This window comes from Hippoglossus stenolepis, chromosome 24 (assembly GCF_022539355.2).
Source record: "Hippoglossus stenolepis isolate QCI-W04-F060 chromosome 24, HSTE1.2, whole genome shotgun sequence".
NCBI lineage: Eukaryota > Metazoa > Chordata > Actinopteri > Pleuronectiformes > Pleuronectidae > Hippoglossus > Hippoglossus stenolepis.
Window position 1 is genome coordinate 6,634,258 of NC_061506.1, and position 24,712 is coordinate 6,658,969.

The 24,712-nt window shown below is 42.6% G+C and overlaps 1 protein-coding gene across 1 annotated transcript; it reads right to left on the reverse strand.

Moving 5' to 3' along the window:
- Positions 1-1,021: 1,021 nt before the first annotated feature.
- Positions 1,022-3,970, reverse strand: LOC118103609. Its single transcript, XM_035150707.2, has 5 exons — positions 3,842-3,970; positions 3,268-3,554; positions 1,950-2,216; positions 1,715-1,867; positions 1,022-1,629 (listed from the first exon to the last, which is right to left on the reverse strand). Exons 2-5 carry the CDS (start codon positions 3,539-3,541, stop codon positions 1,469-1,471), a joined length of 855 nt encoding a protein of 284 aa, XP_035006598.2. The 5' UTR covers positions 3,542-3,554; positions 3,842-3,970; the 3' UTR covers positions 1,022-1,468.
- Positions 3,971-24,712: the final 20,742 nt, after the last annotated feature.

A 24,712-nucleotide genomic window follows, 5' to 3' on the forward strand; every position in this document is an offset into this window, starting at 1 on the left:
TTGTTCTGCCTATTTTTTAAATATATACGTTACACATTTCTTTAAAATTATATATTAAAAAGTGACAGAAATCCTGTTTTGCAGGCAATAAAGGAGCCCACTTTACATGACTTTTAAAGCAGCAGATACATTTGTTAAATAATTTATAAATACATAAGGATGATATTAGCAGAGGTAGTACTCGGATATTTTAACAAAAAAAACAATATAAAAAATGTGAGCCCGACAGATTTCTCAGTCAATGTGATGTTGATGCTGATATGAGAATAAAAATGCTATGCATCTATGTTTACATTTCACATTTTTTAAATATAGTTTAATAATCTAATATTTGGAGTCATTGCTACTTTGTTTTAGAAAAAGTATCATCAAAATCTTTTACTCCCTAAAAGCAGTACTGACATCCACAACAAGAATTCATATAGATCAGGTTCTAGTAAAAATACTTCTGGATTTAAGATGTGAAACAACGCATTCTTATTCATTATCATTTAGAAAGTTTCATTTTTATACAACAGCCATGTAACCTTTGTCCTTTTGGTTTCCTTAATAACTTCTACACTTTATTTTCCTTATTTATAAAATAAGATAGATAAGATAAATGTACTTTATTGATCCCAATTTGGGAAATTATTGTATCGCAACAGCATGTCAAGGGCAAAATATATATATCCTATGTGTAGGAATACACAGAGCTAGTCAGTTTAAAGCTCCTGATGTTTTTAATCTTATTCTAAAATGTGTAACTATAGCAGTACATTAATTGCATTAACTGAAATAAAAACAAGTATTTATTGGAGCATAAAATGGAAACGCTCAAGTCAGGGGCAGTTAACTCAAAACTGCACTTAAATACAAGGCTTGAGTAAATCGTATTTTCCACCAGTGTTTTTTTTTATCCCTTGTACTGACAACATTCAACCTTGTGTTTAATCCTAATCCCATTATTTATTCCTGTAACCTTTGTCTAACAGCAGCCGATTCTCAAATGCGTCTAGAAAAAAGAGAAAACAAGTGATGATGCCTGGCTCTTTATCGTTTTATTTTCACCATGTGTTTTTTTAAGCCACCGAGATTAAAAATATCTTTATGAAGTGCGTCTTGGCCGAGATAAGCAGCAACAACAGTGAGCTGCAGATAAACAACGTGAATCAGATACTAGATATTGTTGTAATAACTCTGAATTACACAGAATCGCTGTTGTAAAAAAATGATGGATGCGATTTCTAAACAGATCAGATAAAAGATTTTATCCTGGAAACTTAGCACAACTCGAGAGGTTTCCACACCTTAATGCAGGAACAGAAAAATACAAAGACAACAGTGATGAAAATGTACATGGATGACAGTGAAATCCCTTACTCGTCAGTTTCTGCTCTACAAAATGTCACAGTATCAGTTTTATTTCTCATATCACATTAAAAAACTCGTTGCGTTTCGAGTCTCGAGTCCACGTGGGCCGGTGCAGTCACAACAGAGGGAGTTCGGGTGCGTTCAGGAGTTCTTGTCCGACTCCAGACTGTCGCAGGGCGAAGAGCGTGACGCCTGAGCCGTACGCTGCAGGGATCGTGATGTGCGTCAACAGGGGGCGCTCCTGCTCCTCTTCTCTGACCATCTGACTCACCTGACCTAATCGGAAGAAAAGAGGGAGACAAATAAGTAAATACAAGATAAAAACTATTTGCAAAACTAAAATCATTAATAAATGATTTACCTTCAACATCCAGGTCTTTCCATCGCGGGTCAGACTGGCTCTCTGAGAAGCCTGACATACAGGAATCAGGCTTGAATCGCTGCAGGACGTCTTCTCGACGAATCAGCAGCACCGATTCACTGCAGAGTCGCGGGTGCAGCTCGTCCTCGCTTACTAGAAGAAATTAGTCACACCGGGATGGATGAGAACACATCAACGGCATGGGGACAAGAGTTGCTTCCTTCCCGTTACTCACCTACATCTAAAGGATTCGTCATGAAAACGGCGTTGGGTGCGACCCCAAATATGAGCTGGTGGTGCCAGGCGTCGGGCACCTCCTCCCCCTCGGGCACAGACAGCTGCATGTTCATGGTCGCCACGGGAACGGCGCCCTTTCGGATCCAGCGGGCGAGCCAAGGGATCAGCTTCACCTGCCGGCGAGGGTGAAGGTGGAAGAAGCGACCCATCACTTCGCCTTTACTGGCCTCCTCTGCTCCTGCGATAAGCTGAGCGTGAGTCGCACCTGGAAGGAAACATAGTCCTTATTTGACTTTTTCTATCACCTGTACGATCATTAGAGAAACACAGGACTTTTTTTTATAATTAATGAATATACATGCTTCTTTTCCACTCAGACCCTCACGTGTGGGACGAGGGTTTGGGTTAGACACCCGAAATGTCAAGTGTAAAAACTGTGGAGCTGAAAAAGTTCATTACAGCTTCTCCTCTGAGGGGAAATAAACTCATTGTCTAATTCAAGAGGGTCGTTTTGGAAACGGCCTGCTTGGCAGTGCAAACCAGCTGTCAGGAAGGAAGCAGCGATCACGGGTTCAAGTTGTGACGCAGCCTCGTTCGCTGCTGCAGGTTAACAGCACAACCGGTATCTGTGAACCCTGAAATATTACTGCCCGTGGAGCCCGGTTAAAAAATGCGTCAGTACAGGGTCAACCTTCATGTATTCATCATTTATTACCTGATGCGTCACGGGACAATCTGCTGGGAGTTAGAGCTCCAGACAAGTGTTTATCGCTTAATATCTGCCAGTGTAGTGAAGAAATAAAAGCTACATTATCATTTTCTCACCTGCAAAATGAAGCTATTTGATAATTAACTGCATCCGGACCAAGATGTTTAAGGGTGATTCATGCAAATTCACTATTTTTTTTAATAAAAAGGTTTGCTCATTTACCCAGTTTTATATAAAGATTTTACATATAATTGTCATTTCAGATGACAACAGGTGGGTTATTGAGAAATCATCATGACGTGTTGTTGCTCGTCACAATTTACTTTCTGAATGAAAACGTATCTGTGCAGCGAAATAAGCCAAATGTAGTTTGAGGTTCTCAGAAAACAGCACAGTTTTATCGTCAATTTAAACAAATGGAGCCAGAATATATAAATTTCACATTGAATCGATTTCTCATTTGACCACTAAAAGCTTTTTCATGATTAACTGCAGAGCTCACTTTGCTGAACGTGTTTATGCAGGTTTAACCTCACACAGGTGAGGACATGATCTTTTGTAAGTAACGCTGCAGTTTTGGCACCAGTGTATCATCCGGGACATTTACCTGCTTCGCTCCGGGACAGCAGATAGTCGGGCAGCGGTGACTCGTACCTCCTCAGGCGAGTATGCACACAGCGATCGGCCTCCTCGGGGGCCACGTCCACGCCGAGGGCCTTCAGCACGTCCACCACGGCCGTGGCCCCGCAGGCCGACGCTCCTATCTGCAGGGTCTGCCTCTCCACAGCCTCCTGGAGGGACCACAGCATGGCTCTACCACCCTCCTCCTCCTCCTCCTCCTCATCATGAGCTCCACAAAGCTGCTCACACACTGACTCCATCTGAGAGGCTCACCTGGACAAACAGGGTTTTAGATTTGATTGCAACTCAACACAACAGCAAGATAAAACATGCACCGTTTCCTGAGCATCTATAAACATGTGTTGCACTAAATCTATGTGCAAAATTAAGCCAGAGTGATATAAAGTTGCTGAAGTAAATATAGGTTAACAATAAAAATGTATATATCCGTCTTAACACACTTTACTTTATTATAAATGTCATTGATAACCTTGCTCGCTATGCAACTTAATCTCTTGATTGTAGCAAACTGAATAAACAGTGTTCCTGTGTTTTCTTACCATAACAGAAGCCGGCAGCTACAATAACATGCACTGCGCACGCGCACACCACACGTGGTTCTATCTTCAGGGCTTTGTTTGAGAGTAGGACAAGGAGGCGCAGTGGCAACTAGCGCCCCTGCTGGCCGCCTCCAGCCACGACATGGAGAGAAAAGCACCACACAACGGGAGATGACAAAACCACAGCATGCATCGTTCACAGCTACAGGTACTTCGCAGTATAATGTATATTTGTGTTGTGTGGTATTCAGCGTATATATTCTACAGGTCATGTACACAGATTGATCGAACAAATACATGGAAAAAATACTAAAATACTGATCATCATGGTACACAGTATGAAGCCCAGCAAGAGGCTCTACCTTATTTTCTACATTGCAAAACCTCCACATGTTTAACACCATGACAGACAGCTTCACATTTGAGCCAATAATGTGATAATTCATAAAGACTTTTATCCAAAAAGACAGAATCAAAGATTGAGATACAAACATAAATGTGTACAATATTTTGCGTTCCAATACAAAATGTCAAGGCAAACACTTTTTGAGCCATATCCTCAAGCCCGAGCCAATACTGCATCAACGGCTGCTGCGGTGATACGGATCCTTAAACGCTCTGCACAGATAGAATTGGGAGACTTAGCGCTTTCAAGCAACGTGTGATTTGTCGAGCTTGTGTGAAAGGCCGAGTTTGACACAGAACAAAATGCACCTAAAGCGTCTCGGCGGAGGGAGGGTGGCCCTGGGAATTACAGATACATCAGACACACAGCTCAGGGAAGAAACCTTGACAACCGTGAGGCCAAAACACAGCTCTGCATAACTGGTAATAGTTCAAAAATGTCTTGTAGAAATATGACATTTCATAAATGGCAAATAAATGGAAAACTATACATCTAAAGAAATACCTCTTTAATAATTGGAATTCTTTAAGGAATTAAGAAAATGTGCAAAGAGCTGATGAGTCACAAAAATTGAAATTTTTTCACTCTTTTTGATTATTATGACCACAAATTGTTCCCAAAAAGTGGAAATGCTCAAGTATGCTCAAAAGATCCTATTTTACTTTTCTAATATTTAAGATGCTTGTTTAAAAGTGCTTTGGACTCCAAAGACCGCCACAGATGCTGCTCTTCTCCCTGTTGCACTCAGATGCAGCCACACTGACACTGCCATTTCCCATCAAGCCAAGAGATGTCAGTGTGGCTGCATCTGAGAGCAGCGCAGTGAGAAGAGCAGCATATGTGGCAACACAGCAGATGCAGTGTGGTGTCACCGAGGTTGATGCTAGTGGGGGGGAAACAGCCTGAGGGGTGCAGCGTGTCGCTGACGGCCGCCTCCCTCTTTGTGTCCTGCACAGTTATCACAGGTGGACGTTGAAACTACAGAGAGCAGGGAGCCTGAATTCTGTGCTTCAGCTGAGGCTGACAAGCTCTTCAGGAAAAGTCAGAGCAGGGTTGCTGTAACCAGGATGCTGCTTTTGTCCTCTTTCCCCATTTTCACACAGATTTCAGTTTCCATTTACAAGGTCAGAAGTTTAGAGCGGGCACTTGTGAACAACACTTGACTTCATGAAGCACAAATGACATCCAACGGCAGCCAGAGTTCAGTCCACTTGGCCAATCGTGTGGCAGCGGTGCCGAACATGACAAGAGCTTCAGTAATGTAAAACATCAAACATGAGAATGGGGGAATGTGATATCAGAGACTTTGATCACGATATGATTGCTGGTGCCAGACGAGCTGGTTGGAGTGTTTTCCGAAACCAGGGATCTCCAGGGAGTTTCACACAAAACAGGCTCGAGGTTTTGCTCAGAATGGCGTGAAAAACAAGACAAAAAAACATCCAGTGAGCGGCAGCTCTGTGGCTGAAAACGCCTTGTTGATAGAAGAGGTCAGAGGAGAGCGGCCAGGGCTGGTTAGAGCTGACAAAAAGACTTGTCCTTACAGCTGTGGTGAGCAGAAAAGCATCTCAGGATGCACAGCGTGTCCAAGCTCGAGGCGGATGGGCTACAACAGAAGAAGTCAGGTTACGCTGCTGTCAGCCAGGTACAGAAATCTGAAGCTGGAGTAAACACGAGCTCATAAACACTGGACAGTAAAAAGACAGGAAAACAAAGTCTGCCGAGGTGAATCTGAGCTCCAGTTTTGGCTTCGTAATACCAGAGATTGCCACATGTTATAATAGGATATTTTTCAGATACGAGCTCCAGAAAATGTCCAGACTATCCAGAGTTTTCCTTTCGCATATGAAGGACGCAGCAGGAGATAGTCTGGGTTAGACACGATCCTCAAAACCAGGACAATCTCCGGAACATTCAGGCAAGGGATGCTTCTGGGTAGAGCATGAAGGAGGCTCAACATGATGTATGAATTAAGCTGCAGAACATCAACTCCAAGAGCATCTGTTGTGTGTTTCGAAACGTCATCAACATGCCCACTCGCTGGCGGTGAATCCTCCGGACATTATCCTGCTGCTGTATTCTCACATGGGCTCACTCAGACATTTTCCTCGGGAGACCGGCAGGAAATGTTCAAGAGAATGTCTTGTTCAACCAAGACGACAAAGAACTGAGGCCGTTTTGAAAGCAGAGGTAGAATACACCCTGTATTAATGTGGTGTTCCTAATAACGTGAACAGGGCCAAGTAAGTCAGGGCGTTATACAATGAAACCTGCAGGTGGAAAAGAGACACGAGAGTCCACAGAGAAATGAAAGGAATGAAAGATTGAAAGAGTTTTGGTTTATTCAGAAAGTCTAAGCTTTGCCTTGATCTTCCTACAGTAACTTTTATCCGTACTGATCCGTGATCACGAACATCCACCCTGGTTGGTATTCATCTCACCTCCCCCTTCCTCCGCTGCGTGTAGCGATGGCTGCTGGAAGTACTACAAGAGGAGAGTGATTAAAAGTGACTGGGCTCTCCGGGCGCGATCCAGCGGCCTGTATGAAGCATGCCAAACAAAGAGATGGGGGAGGAGAGTCTTCACATGTCAGGGAGGCAGAGAGGCTGCGTCAGAGTCTCACAGGCAGCCTTCACCTCAACATCACCTTTTCTTATTTGCATCTGTGCAGACGCTGAAAAGAAAGCGATGGAGTGCAGTTTTCTTTTTGTAAAGGCTCGGCGATTAGTCATCGCACTCGTCAACAAATATGTTTTGTGTTTCAAAAACAGACGTTTGCTTGCTGAGCGGGAAATGATTAATGTGAAGACTGCGGACATGAAGGTGGAGGAAAATGAAGTTGTGCAAATAGGTTGAAGTAGCTGAACAGAGTAAAGAATCAGCAGCTCTTTGCATGAATGAGATCAAGCCTGTGATGGTGTGACAAGAAAATAACACAATAGAAATAGAGGAATAAAGAAAAGCAGCATGATACGGTGGCGATGGTGGAGTGTGGAGGGGGTGGGGGGTGGGGTGCTCTCTGCTCCACTACCTTTTTCAACAGGTCCATTTTTCCACGTCTCTGAAGCATGACATTCATTTGTGAATGTACGGAACCTTGTACCTATTGACACAGCATTAATATTTAACGGGGCATTTCAGTGGTTATTGACTCTGACTTTCCCAACACGCAGGAAATCTGCGACTCGCTAGAAAGAATGTTACAGTTTTCCTCTTTCTTATATCTTCTATAAAGCAGATACATTATTTCCACACCTCAGCCCTGAAGTGAAATAAATGAGAGAGATAAGATTGAATTGATGATAACATTTGTAACCAGTAGACATGTTTACTGTCTGCGCAACATTTGCAAACATATACGGCTGCTTGGCGACACGTGTGCTGTAAAGCAGTAGGATGTAATGTTGACATGAGTTATAATAAGACTATGTTCTGAAACACGTCAACTGGAATATGAATGGAAGATTTTATTAGTAACTCAAATCGTAATCAGGGTAATGTCAATAGATGGAATATTGCAGTCCATGCAATACACAACACAATGCATAAGAAAATCAGGCCTTACCTGAGTCCGTATATGTCACCAACCTCTTGGCTCGCCTTGACCCCTGCAGTGACCCCCTGATCGACCTCCCTTTGCCTACATCTGAACCCATCTACTAGAACGGAGGCTTGCGGAACGTTGCCTGGCGTCCCCCACCCCTGCACGCACACAGCCCAGACTGCTTTCCGATGGTGGAACGTCCAGCAGCAGCGTCCCTCTCCATCTTCAAGAACCTCAAATCCTTGCGTCTCTCACACATCAACAACAGTGCACTCTCTTTAACCATGATGCCCTGCATTTGGTCTTTTTGAACAGATTCAGCTCTTAGCACTTACTTCACGCTCTCGTACCGTAGTGAAGCTTTCGTGTTGTCCCTCGGTTGTAAGTCACTTTGGATAAAAGCATCCGTAGAGGGGAAAAAAAAGAACATAATTTAACACAAATACAAAATAAAAGGTGAGGAACCATCACAGAAAGAGTTTCCACCGCTTTCCAACGACGAAGCTTTCTGAGGGGAATAAAATAAGATATTTGATCGAGGAAAAAATGTTATGTCGGAGTGACCTTTTCGTCAAAACTAAAGGAAATATCGGCAATGTGGCTGCTGAGGAACAGACTGCTTCAGATACTTTGCTTGTGAAACACCTCCAGTGGGTGTTTGGTCTAAAACGGAGGCGGACACCTCCGTATGGCCTCGCTCTTACTTTTTACAGTCGTCATTCTCTAGATGCATCAAATATTGTTGGCACATACCGTTCAGTTTTCCAATATCTTTATGTCTGTTGAAGTGCACAGCTGGAGGCCCTTTAAGATTGTTTTTCCTCCATTACACGGCGTCTCTACTCGAGAAACATCTTATTTTTCTGTCTTCTAGCGAACCTCCGGGTCACGGTAGATGTTAAGTCATAGGCATACAAAACAAATAAGAGGAAGCAGCAATCAAGAGGAGGTGTTCTATGTAAAACAGCATCTTAGTTCATCCTGTGATCTTTACCATCACGGCAGGAAATGGGGAGAAAAACCTGTTAGATGTGTGCGGGCCTGTGGGCGTCCCTTTGGAATAATATGGGAAGCAGAGTCTATTTAAACACTATCTCCATGACCTCTGTGCGCGGCAGCTCTGCAGGGATCGACAGGATTAACCGGCGCCTCTCAGGTAAGCTGAATCATAATAAATAGCGGCGACGCTTTGAAAACACCCATAACAGCACATTAGCATTGAAATGAGGCAGCGGGTATGTCAGGGAGGTAGTGCTGGGTCACGGAGACAAACGCTGAACGGTGCCAGAGGGACCTCCGCGCACACTCGGCTGTCCCCTCCACTGCCCGCTATGCCTACACTGCTAAAGTCAATAGTGTTGACATCCTGGCTCTTTTCCAGAAGAGCCGCCGTTGGATTTCTATTCCGGCGCTGGAAGCAGAATTCACCTGAGCGCTGCTTTATTTTATGCACTACATGCATGGCACTTTAAGGGTTCCTCACAAAGCCGTGAGGTCTGGGAGATTTATACTTTCTTCACTTCATCTGGTTATAAAACATTTGTTGCTGTTAACTCACCTTTATATAGGCCATTACAGGCGGAGAGCGCCAGTCTGTCCAGCGTGTGCCCGCCATCTCCTGCTGGGAAAGCGCTTCAAACTTCAAAAACGGTTAAGTGCATTAATAATCACACAGAACATTTATGTCTTTTGTTGAACACGTAATGTGCATTTAGGACTCCGGGAAGTGTCCAAGTCACCTACAGGGTTATATCATGGTCTGCTGCCGCTAATTATAATTACAGAGTGAAACATAGCTGGAACCCGAGATGCAATCCTACACCTGCAGATGTTCAAAAAAAAAACTACTTATTATTCAAAAACCCATCAATGGCCTGTTCTCTCTAGTGTGTACCACATGGCACAAATGGTCCTTTAATGGCAAATAAAAAGATTTCCTCTTACTTTTTATTCTGGGTTCAATGAGATGGAGGATCTGGAATCGGCATCTTTTCAGTGCAATTAACGTTTGGTGCATTTAGGTTTCGACTGCAGGAGAATTTTAGAGAAGATTTTCTATTCACGAGTTTTTGAACGGTGTCGTCGCAATATTACTATTTTATGTAGCCAATTGTTTATTGACGTCTCAAGCTCCTGCAAATTGAACAAAAGTCTATCCAAAAAGTGAACATTTCAAAACAAACGAACCTCTTAAGGTCAAACTGAATTTGAATCTGAGGCACCTTTCACAACTGTGTTTCTGGTTCGGACTAAAAAAGGTTCGGACCAAGCAAAGAAGACTTGAAATAAATTCTGACATTCGGTATCTACAAGCCTCTACCATGCCTCATACAGGAATAAATTCTAATCATCATAAATCAATCACTTTCAGCTACAACTTCCAGAAATGCTTCTTTCACTTTGGAGGCTGCGACGTGTTTTATTACTGTGAAATACTATATCATGTTTAACAAACAGTAAATGAGTAAAAGCAGAGTAAAGTCGTTATTTAAGAACGTCGGATGTGAAGCTCTTCTGGGTGAGGTTGGAAAAAAAAATGCTTTATTGCTCATTATCACGTCAAACCAGGATCAGATTCGGCTGCCGCCTCTGCTCGCGACTCAAGAAACGCACGTCTACGCCGGCTGAGGAACGCTATACATCATCAACTAACCGCAAAAACAAACTGTCCTTGGCAGATAATGTTCCGTAGAGTTGCTCGAGCCCCGCTGATTTTCTCTCTCTGCGAGACATTTGTCAGGTTTCTCTGACACCGGGACAATTTCTGCTCCTTGCTCATATATCACAACACAGAAGGTGGCGCGTTCTTTTCTAAAGACGTCAGCCGGGGGAAAAAAAGTCTTCCTGACACTCCGAATCGCACACATGACATTCACAAAGCGAGCAGAAAACTTTCCATCTGGTAACTCGAAGCCCCTGCTCCAGGCCTGACACGGCCCTCACACACCGATATGTCAGACGTGACTGAAAGGTGCTCTTTAGGCTCAGACACCTGCATCAGGCAGCCTGGCATTAGCCCATGATGTCCGCTGTGGTAGCTGTCACTATTGCTGAGCGTCTCCACAACAGAATGCCATTTTCCCTGCTTCGTTTCTCCAGACCCCTGCAGCTCGGGCTGCAGTTTAGCCATCAACCTCTGACATTTATCAGCTTCCCTTCAACCCCCGGCTCGTCCGAGATGCCTTTTCGCTATCCAGGAAGAGGTGGTAAAAGTTCAGGGCGGTGTGAAGAAGGTTTATGGGGGATGGTGGATCAGTCTCCCGTTTTATCTGCCTTTGGCTGGGAGAGCTTGCCAATGAGGTCAGCGGCAGAGGGTGGACTTGGGAGAAAACAGCCGAAAGATGCAGTAAACCAGCAGCCTGCACCAGCTTAAGCATAATCCAGATGTGGGATGTCATATGGAGAAACTCCCATGTGGATTGATTTAAGGTCGACGAGTTTTTGAAGATGCTGTTACTCAGGCCAGATGTCTCCTTATTCTCCCCCTCTCTGCCCAGTCAGTCTCCTCTATCTACTCGCCATGTGAATAACAGATGTCTTAAAAAGAGATTTGAGAAGCGGTTTAGACTTGTTTCTCATCACGTGGTCTGCTCTTACTTTCTTGAGGAGTGCTCATTGTTCCAAAGTGATTGGGCCTTTAAAGGAGAACTCTCTCTATTCGACTCTGTTTACTCGTGTGCGATTGAGAGAGAGAGCGAGAGGAAGAAGGAGAGCGAGAGGGTTTTTAAGGGCCCATCTCCAGATCTAGAACCAATTTCTATGCAAATGCTATGACCTGATATGGAAAGAGCCACCATTGTTCGCCGTGAGCAGGCAGGGTTGGCTTAAGGTTGTCGAAACACCCCAGAAGCTGAGCAGCACGCGCTCATATTACCTGAGCTGACAAACTCGGCGTGCCGTGCATTTCAGCGCGGCCGCATGCTACTGCAGGGCGACACTTTACACGACCGTGACAAACAGTCGCGCCTCGGAGGAGGAAGCTGGGTAACTGATCGTGAGACTGCGGGGAAATGTTCCTCGGAACCAACAGGGCTGAGACCTGGGCCCTCATATTTCTTGCTCACTACAAGGGGGAGCCCCGCAGCATTATTCAGGTAACAAATATCACTGTACCCTCCTTGTAGTTTCTCTCCAAAGCAGCATCTTTAATCAAGCGCTACGGGCGACACCGAGCCGAACCACGTGTGGCGTTGCTGTTGACGGCGGGCTATTGTTGTTGTCTTGAAAAATAGTGTTGGAGCGGTCGAGAGAGCAGAATTGCATCGGTGCTACATTTCTAGGCCATATCAACCATGAAAGTGGAAGAGAGTGGAGCTCCAGGATTTTCTAAAGAATATATAAATAGACGGCAAAGGATTTGCTCAGAGATTTGCAGCCTCGCATTTTCATTCACCCGCCGTCCTTCACTGCTCTCACATGCACACTCGCACAACCACAACCACACACACACACACACACAGTGGGAACTTTGTGTGACTAGAGAGAAGTGCGATGACCCCTATTTCACTTATGTGTTCCTGGATGAGTTCAGACACTGAAGGGAACGTAACCAATCTCGCCTGCAGCACTGGCAACGCGCTGCCCTGCATTCGTTATGTGTGATTCCGATTTAAGCAAAAGACTACCTCGGCCCTCTGTGGGGGAAAAAGGCCACGTCGCACCTTCAATAAAATATTCCTTATCACTATGCAAACATGCACTGAGGAAAAGTTCTGTACTCTTGCCATCGTTGCAAGTGAGAGGCGCCAACTCCTCCAGTTAATTACATGCTCAGATGGTCTCACTGACACATGGTACTGTAGATCAGTGGTACTCAAAGTCCCGCTTAGGGGCTACTTCCAGTCTGTGAAAGATTTCTGAGAGGCCCTTGAACATTTTCCAGGATGAAACCTACTCTGTCCTGAGCCGGTGAACCACCTCTACATTCACCAAGATGACAGGATCCATAATTAATGTTTAAGAACTTCATCCACACTTCCAGTGTTTTTGTTGCCGGTATGAAACAGCTCTCCCTAAAGAGGGGCAGGTCTCAAGTCATAATGCCCTGAATTATTTGAACACTCTGCTTTCTTTCACTTTTAAACATAATGAGGCTCATATTTGTTTGGAGCACTCCTCTTGTAAAACAAAAAAACAAGATCGGGACCATGTTCAAAGAGTCAACAAACAGCTCAAACCCAGCGCAAACAATTTCCCATTTGCACTTCTATCGATCAATATTCATTTTAGAGTTTTGTTTCCGGGCGCTCATGAATAAAGGTTGAATATTTCCTCTCATTCAAGTTCTGTTTTGGCCTCCACCAACTCGTGAGGGAAATATGTGGCTCTGTAGCAGCTTCCATGTTGAAATCCGTCGCCCGAAACAATGAGCTCAAAGACGCATCGCCACAAGCAATATCTGTCACAAAAATGTTTTGTCTTATCAAAAATATGAACTACTAGAGCCCAACTGATTCATATACTGAGATTGGGGAGTAAAGAAATATGAAATTTCTTTTTTTAAAGTGATATTTTACAGTTTGACCATAAACTTTGTCATAAATAACTACTAATAAAAAATAAAACACACGTACAAGTCAATTAACAGAACTTGAATAAAACAAAATAGAAACTTAAATGCACATGTTTCCAGACTTGTTTATTCTGTAAAATAAAAGTCATACCAGCAACTCTAAATACTGATCAAACAATTATCTAAGCAGGATAAAATGCAAATGATCGAGGCAATAATTTGTGCAGTGTTAGTGGCACGCCCAGATGAGCGGAATCCCATTTAATGTCATGCTTTAAGAAACCTACAACAAATAACTGAGAAGCATTAGAGGATAAAAATAAAGCGTGAAACGTACTCTGACACTTTGAATGTGGATTTTAGACAAAAACCCTGACTTGTCCATGGAAAGTAGATTGGATTAACGGAGACAATTATAGAGAGGAGGACGAGAAGCACATTCAAAAGTAAAATACAAGGTGACACATTTAACAAGCAACGTGTAACACGCAATAAATTGTATATATTATAAAAGAGGCACCAAATGCCAAGTTGACATGCACTTTAAAGTTTGGCTAGTTAAAGTGGTTAATTATAATGGTTTAATATTGAGTTTGAAATAAAGCCTCTTCATTCATGTCCTTAATTTTCCTGTCCCCTTTACATCAATAGGGTAAGGTTGACGACTTAAGACTGTTTCACGCTTTCACCTTAATGACAGAAATACAAAATAGACAAACGTCCTGTCTCGCCAAGTTAAAGAAGAGATCCGCCCGTTTCTGCTCAAAAATGTAATGTGTTGCTTTTTCATTTTTTCTCAATATTTTGGCTCCTTGTTTCAAGATAAAAAATAAAGTCACAAGTGTGGAACAGAAAGTAGCTTTGAGGATATCAGTGGAAAGATGTGGTCCATAGAACTTCCTACAATATGGCACCAGAGAAGATCACTTTAATGACTACACAAGCCTGACATGTTGCACTAGGTCATTTTCAGTATATTAAAAAATATACAGTTGTACAAGTTTACTGCCAAGAATTCAAAGATAGAAGTAAAAATACTACTTTAACAACATCCAGAGGACTTAAAAGACCTCTCGTCCAGATTGACTTAAAATGTAGACAACAGGTGAAGATCCTGTGATGTGATCAAAAGCTTCAGGGCAGCTACTGCATGGCTCTTGAGCAGCTTGTCATGATCTTTGAAGCTCCACTTATGCAGCCAAGAAGTTTTCAAAGGGTGTAAAAAAAGATTGAACAACTGAGCAAAATCAACAATCATGTGGCATGATGACTGAAAGCTCCTGAACAGCCACTGAATGGCTCTTGAGCAGCTGATGTTTTCAAGGTCAATAATGAGTTTTGAAGCTCCACAAAGCAGATAAGAACATGGACAATTGAGCAAAGTCATGATCTTTTTATATAGTTAAAAGCTCCCAAACAGTTAATGGACCTCGAGGTTAAGGTGTAGGCTTTCGATTGAATACAGTTCATTGCGTGGAACCATTATCACTCACAAAAGCAACTATCTGGTAAACTCTTATATTAAAGAATGAATGAAAAAAACGTTGGAAAAGGAAAATCACCACTTGATCGTTCACCATATCCATCTATATCTTTTTAATCTGCTGCTGTCAATCACTTCCCTTTTTTTTTTGGGGAGATCTCACTGCACAACTTTTCACTCATTTTGCCCGTCAGAGTCTCCTCAAAGAACAAACCTCCCCCCAAAAAAATCACGTCATAGCGATGGCTGATGGCGGTTTCTGAACCACTCGGCGCTGTTAACCTCCATTTCATTCTCAGGATTAATGAGCATCACAAGACTGAAGCCTCTCTGGGTGCCGCTGAGATCTTTGGCTCAGTGGAAGATTGCTGGGGGCTCTCCCTCTCCCAGCTGTGTCCCTTTCTACTCTCTGGGTGTCTCATTACGGAGGAGCAGGACCAGGTGGGGGGGGGGGGCTGAGACTGCTGGAGAACCCACCTACGGACATTTCTCAACTCTCTCTACTTTCTGTCATCAGGCTGGACGTGGAAGTCATTTAAATTGAAACGAGAGAAAGAAAATATATCCGTTGATGTATCCAGGACATAAATAAAGTAATAAAAAATATATATTTCCACGTTAGTAATGGAAAAGAAATGTAATTGAGACGGTTTAACTATAAACCTCATTATGAAACAACAAAATAAAACAATAAAAATCACAAATACAACCAACTTGAATTTTTGTATATATAGACTGTTATTACAACTTCATTAATAATATATGTCTCTATCTAAATAATGGCTTTTGCTTCTCTTTTTTCTATTGTGTTATATAGTTTTTTGGTGTATGTAAAAGTTCTGTAAAGTTATAAAGTCCAAAGTACTGAAACCCCTCCTCCGGCCAATATTTACTGTCACGCGACATCACAATCCCCCATATTTGAATCATACACATTTGATGGCTTGACTTTGATGACAGGCCAGCAAACAAAGTCATGTGAAGAAGGTTTGAGGAAAATTGATGTGTTTTTTAAACATTAGAGCATGCAAACCTTTTCAAGTAACAACACTAATCAAAATTAGGAACCTGAATTTGAGCAGAAGATGTCTCCTTTAAAAGATCAGACGGCTGCACAACAGTTTGTACTACTAAGAATACTGAATCAAAGATCCGCGTAACAAATACAAGTGCACGACACAAGCACTCAACTCAAGTGAAGACAATCACTGGAATCAGTCATTTTCCACTGCTGGTAATGACCATCTTCCCAGCTATCTGTGCAAGGATGCTGCAGAAACAGGAAGCACAGCACTACCTCCATTTGACATACTTACAGCCTGCAAATGCAACACACACACACACACACACACACACACACACACACACACACACACACACACACACACACACACACACACACACACACACACACACACACACACACACACACACACACACACACACACTTATTCTTGACCTTGGTTCTTGTCTATGAAAAAGAAATGAGGTGGCCGGTGGCCTGGTGGGTACAGACACCTTCCCTTATCGGAAAGGTCACAGGTTCTATACCAGCCGACAGCCAGTGTGGATCCATCAAAAGCCATTTATCCTCTCCGAGTGTCCTTCAGCAACACGCTGAACCGGTTCCCGCTCACCCACTGCCACTCCAACTGACAGCTACATATCTTCAAGGCAAAAACATTTAAAAAACGCAGAAATGAGAACCGGCAGGATACTGTGACATATCTGAATAACACTCCTCAGAGTTGACGGCCGTGTATTCTTCAATTTATTTATTCACTGGGACTTAATAGCATCAGCAAATCCTCACCGCAACATTTGTGTACACTACAAAAAGGGGGAAAAAGCCTGTGGTCTCTGCAGGACGCACCAAAGCGCTCTTGCGTGCACAAGAATCCAGTTCAATCGACTTGTTTGCTCGAGGTATTCATCAAATGTCAGCCTCTTTTTACAAAGTATAATCACTCTCCGTGTGAATTATGTAGGAAGACAAAGTCCAATATTTCTCCTGCTGGTCAATGTCGTATCAACTGACCCACTTTTATGCTACGGCGGCTGTGGCGATTCATTTTCTTCAAAGTGGGAAGACAGCGGGAAGGAAAACAGTGCAAGAGTGCGTGTGGTAAACACAGCGACGCACGCAGATACCGATAAGCTGTGTGACGACAGACTCGAAAGCATGTTCCTATAACCAAAGTCAAATTGAGAAGCTGTATCTCAATTATGACAGGTGAACGATCAATCGGAGCCGGGACTTTGAAACCCTGCAGCCGGAGCCTAAAGAGTACAATCGTTGCTACTGTAAGCTACTTAGCCAAGTTGTCAGAGCGAAATCAGTGATTCAATTTTCTCAGCCGGACTCCCCTGAGACTCGTACAGTGAAGGGGGTGTGTGTGTGTGTGCGTGTGTGTGCGCAGAGGGAAAGTGGCGGACGGAGAAAGAAACGGCACCAGAGCAGAGCAAAGGGAATAAAAACTGTTTATGATCCCCTTTGTGTGAGGTCACATTTTTAATTAACTCCCAGCTCGGGAGGATTTGAGTCAAGGTCTCCAGTTGTGTGTAAATTGTTTTATTTGGAGTCCGAGCGAGAACCTTCTCCTCCCTCATTGTTTTTTTCTTTTCTTTTGACGCGCTGTAAAATGAGGCTGCATCGGAGACCCGGGTGAATCCTTCGCCTGCTCGAGGCCTTAATGCACTGCAGCGTTAAAGCGCAGTGGGAGCCGGCCCTGGACGCCGGCCATGCTTCAGATTAAACACCGTAATTATTAATCCCGAAGCCTCTAATAGAATAGAATAAAGTGCCAGTTGCCAAGAGACTGTGCCGTGCTTTATATGTGGAGAGGCTTCCTGAGACAGAAGAATGGGGCTTATTCGCCGTGAGCACTGAAGTGAGGGAACACAGGGGGATATTTGAGGGTGTTTTGTTCCAAGGCACAGCGTCTCTTTTTCTGGACAAACCATAGTAATACTTCCCCTCATAGCTACATCATCTGATTCCAGTTCAACACGTTTGGAAACACAATCATTCATTGCAATCTAGGAGCCTTTCCTCATTTAAAGCCAATACTGTTCCAGCTAATGACTTCTCCCATATTACTGTCAACTTAATTGTCCTACACACATTTTTATCTCGATCAAAAACTCCCGTCCGATCACGATTGATTCATTTTTCTCTGTGAAATGATTATGCGCCTTTTTCTCTTAATAATAGTGAAGATGTTCTCAGAAAAAAAAGACAGGAAATTAGAACATTTCTGTGGGAAGTTTTTTTTTTGGTCTTTGTGATTTTTCATTAGATTTGTGAGAATATAAAACTGCAGTTGTACGCCTCCGCTAACCAGTGCAGTCTACATACACTTTACCTACCCCCCCCCCCGGGCAATTGAGGAGGGCGGGACCTTTGACCATTGAAATCTAATAAGTAAATCTTTGAATGCGAGTTCAGATTCTGGTCCGAATCTGAAGATAGGAACTATGGACACACTTGAGGTCACAACATGCAAGGTCACTGTGAACTTGACCTTTGACCAGCAAAGAAATAGCCTCGAGGTGTTTGAGACGTTGCAATCACAAGAACAAAAACCTTTGACCGCCAAATTCGAATCGTTCATCCTCGAGTCCAAGGAAAGTTCAAATTTGAAGAAATTCCCTAAAGGGGTTAAGATATCGTGTGCTCGAGAACGGAATGGACAATCTGCAACATTGGCTGTCACCGGCACAGAGGCATAAAAAGGTTTCTACACATTGTCTAAAAGGCTTAATTGGAAAACAATTTGTTCAATATGATTTTTTAAACACATTTTACAGAGTGAGGTAATGGTGCGTCAAAAGTTAAATGCAAGAAACACAGATTCCTCCTTTTATAGTGATATTTAAAGAGTGACATGTTAATATCTACCTACAGGGCTACAGAGCCTTAATGGAGCAAAACAGGCTACACAGTACATGTCTGCTGTATTATCATATATAATATCATTCAGAAATTAGCAGTGGGAATTGGTGGATGGCCGCTTGAAGGTACACAGATGGTTCCTTATATGGAGTCTAATGGGATTACATTTGCATTTCATAGTGAAACATCACTCCTTAAAGTGGCTGTTAACAAGTGCCACAGTTGTTGCTGTGATGATGGGGATTCGGATCAACGTGTTAAATGAGGACAATGTCAAATATGAGCTACATTTATCCCAGCAGAGTTTTTCTTCTAGGTTCTTACAATCCGAGCACACCTATCGGTCCTCTTTTCATCAGCGACGCGCCTGTCACCAAACAGGGTTTGATTAACGAATCCCAGCCGATGGTTTTGATCAACAAGCCTTGCAAAGCGACAATAAATCTTTTCAATCAGCCCGCTCTGCCGCTTACACACCCGACACACCCCCTTGGAAAGGCTCCAATCAGATCGGCCTGATTTGGAAATTGGGGATTGTTTTGCGAGGTGACAGTAACAGATTCACGCGTGAATCAGAGATTGCTTTGACTTCCTCAAGAGGCGCTTCGCAATCAGGAGATGCTCCGACAGAACGCCTGGCACATCGCCGTCACCGTGACAGACACGAGCAGCAGTTTCAAAGACAACACGACAGCCTGTGACACTTTCATACTACCGACAAATATCTGTTTGATTTTCTCAGAGACTTCTGACTTAAAGAGCAGACACAGCGGCGTGCAGAGCAGTGGGAGCTTCAATGAAAGTCTACGGTAGAGACAAATTAACCACTGCCTTGCCTATAAGTGAACTGAGAAAGTATGTTTGCCTTAGAGAGGGAAACTAATGATTATTATAGATTAAATTGCCTGTTACTTTCTCAATTCATCATTTCAGTATCAGCAAATACTGGAAATTAACAAAAGTCTTGTTTTTTTTCTGTCCAACAGTCCAAAAACCAAAGATATTTGTCATGTCATCACAATGGAAAAGGTAGAAGAATAGAAAGGTAGACGATCAAAAAACAGACAAGAAATTAGGCAAACTTTGATTCAGTTTTATCTCGAGTGATCATTCAATTAATCCACTAGTCTTTGCAGTTCTTTGAGAGGAATAAATTCTGTATTTTTGGTAAAATGAGGTACAAAAAGGTACAAATCCTTTTTCACGAGCCCATTGGATTACATCTGTCCTTACAGCACAGGTATTATTTGTTATGGGAAGGATGTTTTTTGAGTCAAAATAATCAGATCAAACTTTGTTACTCTGTGATGAGGTAAAATGTGAGATTTTTGCCCACAACAATCTTCAAATATTTAGAAAAGTCAGCAGAGTTATGTTTTACATTTATAAATAGATTTTTTCTCGGAATTACAGCAATGTTACCTGCATCTTAGTGAAATGTTATCCGCACTTGAGGTTCTTCTTTTATAGCACAACAACTCCATCACTGCACATTACACTGGTGGCGAAGCACCGCGGTAAAACACATCTCAGTTGGGATGCCCCAAGTCATTCACCCCCGGCATGAAGAGGTTGTTGACACTGCAGCGCTCCAACGATCCAACACGGGGGCAGCCCACGCTCTCTGCGAGGCGCCGGTGTCTCGGAGCCACCCTCGGAGAGCGGGGGGGAGGAGGAGGAGAAGGAGGTGGTGGTACTCGCAGTTTCATTCTTGACCTGTGACTCGCATCCAGGGACAGTATGAAAAACATGCAGCTGAAGAGATTGGCTGGGAGGCAAAAAGTTGCCTCATCGGGAGAGGGTGATAGCAAACTCTATTACGGTGGGTGCAGATTGAAAAGGGAGAGAAGCAAGGAGGCGCCGGGGTCTGAACGGAGATCAGAGGCTTAGAGAACAGCTGATGACATGAGTCCATGGGAACAACCATCTTGTGACAACCCCTTTAAAATATATGATCAGCCATGCACAGGAGACTGTAATGAGAACATGATCAGATATCCCCTGATGAGGCCCAGACTTTCTGCAAAAAGCTTCTCAATTTTAAGGTTTGATTGACAAATAGAACGTCTAAATGTGTGTATTATGTGCCTGAGATGGAGGTGGGGGTTTGAGCTGTAATTGTTCAACATTGCTTTCATTCATGTGCATGTGCGGTATGAAATTTGTTTACAATTTTGATATTACAAGAAACGTTTGAAGATTGGAAAGATTTGGAAGATTTGCTGTCATTTTTAGTTTCGGATTTAAACTTGTAACAGCCTCTGCAGCTGCATCCATCTCATTTACCACTTTCCCGACCGCTGGCCAATCCAGTGTGATTGGTCGACAGATTCTCCAACTGCCTGGAAAAAGTCATCAATGAGCACAACACCAGACAATGGGAGACAAAAATCAGACGGACAGAAAAATTAATCGGTTTGGCCCGATGTAGGGGGCCCCCCAGGTCCCTTTGCCTGGGCCCCCCAAAGTCTGTTGAAATGCTCCACACATACTGCAAATAAGTAGCTTGGTCACTTTACCTCAAACAGCTCATTCAGTCATTCAGCACCCACCTTTCACTCCTAACTGCTTAATTGCCATACTTTAATTACTTTGCTGTCATTTTGCCCCTGGTACCTTTCATTTCTAACTTTGGATTTTTATCACATGATCCTTGTCGTAGAAATTACTTCCCCCCCCCCCTCATGAAGAAAACCAGTATTAACATATAATAAGTTAATTTCTAAAATAGAAACGACGTAATTGGGAAAAAGATTATGACTCAGTATCAGTAAATTATTGAGTTCCCAGCAGGTTTAGTCGGAAATAATACAGATAAGTATCAAGATTTGTTTTGACCTAATGATATTCATCTTTTTTGAAGTATTGCAGCAGTTAGTCACTTTTTTCTTATCTAACTTTTTTCTTTTCCTGCTTTTTTTTAATTTATTTAAGCTGTGTTTCAGAAAGATGTCCATCCAGTTAAATTGTAAAAGTAAGCAACAACTTTCAACACGTTCTTTACTATGATTGTAGGTACTCAAGTGCCGCAGACAGCACTTGGCTAACCGCCGCAGAGGAACTATAATTACAGAAGAACCCTTGAAGGGTTTTTCTGCTTTGCTGCAGGATGCTGGTAAACATTCGAGGGTGAGACGTGAGACGGTTACTACATCGTGGACTAAATCTGACATTTGGGCTTGCAGAAAATATTTCTGAAAATGTCTAGAAAGCAACTCTACAGTCGAGGTTAAAGATGAAACGGATTTGAACCTATGCACTGCTGCAGGGACAGAGAAATGCATCTGTGTGTAGTCATCATATTACATTCATTTAGCTTTTGTCTAAGGTGACTTACAATAAGTGCATGCAAAACAGTGAGTGTGTACGAAGCAGTCAGTTGTTAAACCTAATTTGTTTTGAATGTAGCACTGAGTTATTAAAGCTACAGTAGATACCGTGCATTATTTGCTTTAATCCACTCAAAAAACCAAACTGAACAAACATAATGAAATGACTTAAAAGCTTTTGATTAACTCCGGTAATGGATGCAGCCGCTGTCCAAAACTGTTTTGAGAAGCATACAGTATAGTCATTAAGGTAAATAATGAAATAAAAAGCTTTAAAAGTCTGGAACAACAACTCCTCTGCTCAGTCGCGGAAACGCACGTAAATTAAAGGCAGTGCATGGAGGTGTTTATTCATAATCCAAAATTATGGATTATGGAGTTTCTTTTGCAGAGCATTGTTTCAATTATTCCAAAAGAAAAAGAATCCTGCACAGGAGGAGGTAAATGTGTGTTTTCTGGCCTGATCTGGAGCTAGTCTCCTCCGCATCTTTTGTTTACTCCCTCGGCTCCGATCTGATTATCAATACGGAGCTAATGTAGCATTGGCCATGTCAGTCATTTGTCACGCGGCGGTGGCAGGTCAGATTTCCTGTCTCCCTGATGGACGTGCAGGGGGCCAGATCCGTACATCAGCTCCGCGTCTATAGATCAACTCCCGGCGCCTCATCTTGTTTGGAAATGAAAGTCTCTATTATTGATTTTGGCTCCGACTATACATCTGTCTCCAATTTGTGCCCCATCCCTCCATGTCTGAAGCACACTATATTAAGACAACTATCCATCTCAAGGCCTTTCTCACTGTCTGTGCTTGAGAGGGAACTTATAAGTTGTGCCAGTGGGTGGCTGAGAAGGTGTGATCGGCTTTATTTTAACACCTTTTCACCCCACATATAATTTAGAAATGGTTCACGGCCTCAATTTAATGCAAGAAAACACATAACACCCTAAAATGTTCTCACACATGTTACCTCTTCTCTGGAAATGTGGCTAAAACTCGTAGAATAGTTTTCAATCTCGCTGATGGTTGTTATTCATGGACAATGTGGGAAAACCTGGGTCTTTAGTAACATCACCACTCGAGATCAGAAAGCTATAGATGTCTCAAATCCAACCTCCTTATTTTAACTTAAGACGTTTATGTTAATATTAAAATAGAATATTCTGCTCTGAGGTTTAAGCACCAGCCAGTTAAGGCACTGGGGGCTCTTTGCATGTTCACTCTCCTCCCACTATATATTGTTAACGTGATCTAAAGGCGTATTCATACCAGTTCTTCCTGTCGAGGGTGAATCTACAGTGTGGGACATCCAGGCCTACCAAAACTGTGTGTACACTTTTCCCCTCGTAGAAAAACAAGACAGGATTTATTTATTGATTGAAGTAAGCCCCGAAAACAAGAGAGGAACATGAGGGAAATTTCCACTGACTGAACGGAACGAGCCGCACAGTGGAAGGTCGGGGGATCTTTGATACTAAACACACGAGGGCTCGTGGAAGTCTAAATCCAGCCATGAGCTCAATGGTGTGCATACGTGTGAATGGATTTTGTTAAAATGCATCATGGATGTTAATATGTAATTAGGGAGTAATGTTTGAGTTGTAAGAGTAAAATGTAAGAGTTTTTATTATAGTTTTTTATTTTATATCACTGTGGACTAGAGACCATAAACTGTTTATAATAATATATTGCTCATACAAACGCGGCCGTCTTGCACCGACGACGTCATGTGGAGCCATAATCCACAATCAGGGGATGGAGCCGCAGAATCAAGCACCCGCCAGTGCACATGCTCAACCGATCGCGTGCGAGTCTCGAGACACTTCACTTTAAGAGCCGTCACCTCATCCGTGTTTATACAGAATCTAGTTAAATATAGCAATCTCCTTACATGTCCGTCACATGTCTGGCAGCTCTGTTGTACCTGCTGGGCTGGAACACAGAGGCCTTTGTCACATTATGACATGTGACAGTCGGTGTACGTGCTCATTCTCACTGTCGTTCGTCTTTCATTGCTGTAGGTAACACTTCTGCTGTCAATCAAAATATCTGCTGAGAATCTTTTTTTTTTTTACTTAACCCACTTAGCGCCTGCATTGAGGCCTATTCATCCATAAATGACACCCTTGTATCTATACCTGGTATTTAAGGGAAAGTCCATTACAGCAGTGCACAATGAGTTCATTACAGAGCTTCTTTTTTTTTTTACTTTGGACAAAGACAGGTTAGCGCTTTTCTTTTTATGCTAAACTACAGGTATTTAACCCCAGGCTCTATAGGTCTAACATGCAGTCATTAGTACTCTCTTGTAGCTCTTGCAAGAAATAAAAGGATTTTTCTCATGTCAAAAATATTTCTTTAACATAGGAGACAAACTGAATGGACAGACAATTTAAAGCCTTTTTATCCATATGTAAAAAAAAAGTATAAAAGTCCCTTAAAAAGGAAAAAAACTGATTTCAAGAACAAGTTTATAATAATACGAGGATAAAGTCGCAAAAAAGACTTAATATTAAGGAATATTAATTCTTCCAATTGTTAAGTTGTAATTTAGGAAAGTTACATATTATGAGAATAGCACCCACCCTGTGTTAAAATGAGGAATGTGGAGCGTACATACATATTTTCACAAATGAGAAAATAAAAAATCTTTTGTCACATCGGCAGCGCATTATCATAAATATCAGGACTTTGCCAGAAATTG

Excerpts from the sequence above, each read along its gene's own strand:
- LOC118103609 (XM_035150707.2), bottom strand. The coding sequence starts at position 3,541 with ATGGAGTCAGTGTGTGAGCAGCTTTGTGGAGCTCATGATGAGGAGGAG. Across the intron at positions 1,868-1,949 it reads GACGAATCCTTTAGATGTAG|TAAGCGAGGACGAGCTGCAC; the intron begins GTGAGTAACGGG and ends AATTTCTTCTAG. Across the intron at positions 1,630-1,714 it reads GAAAGACCTGGATGTTGAAG|GTCAGGTGAGTCAGATGGTC; the intron begins GTAAATCATTTA and ends TCTTCCGATTAG.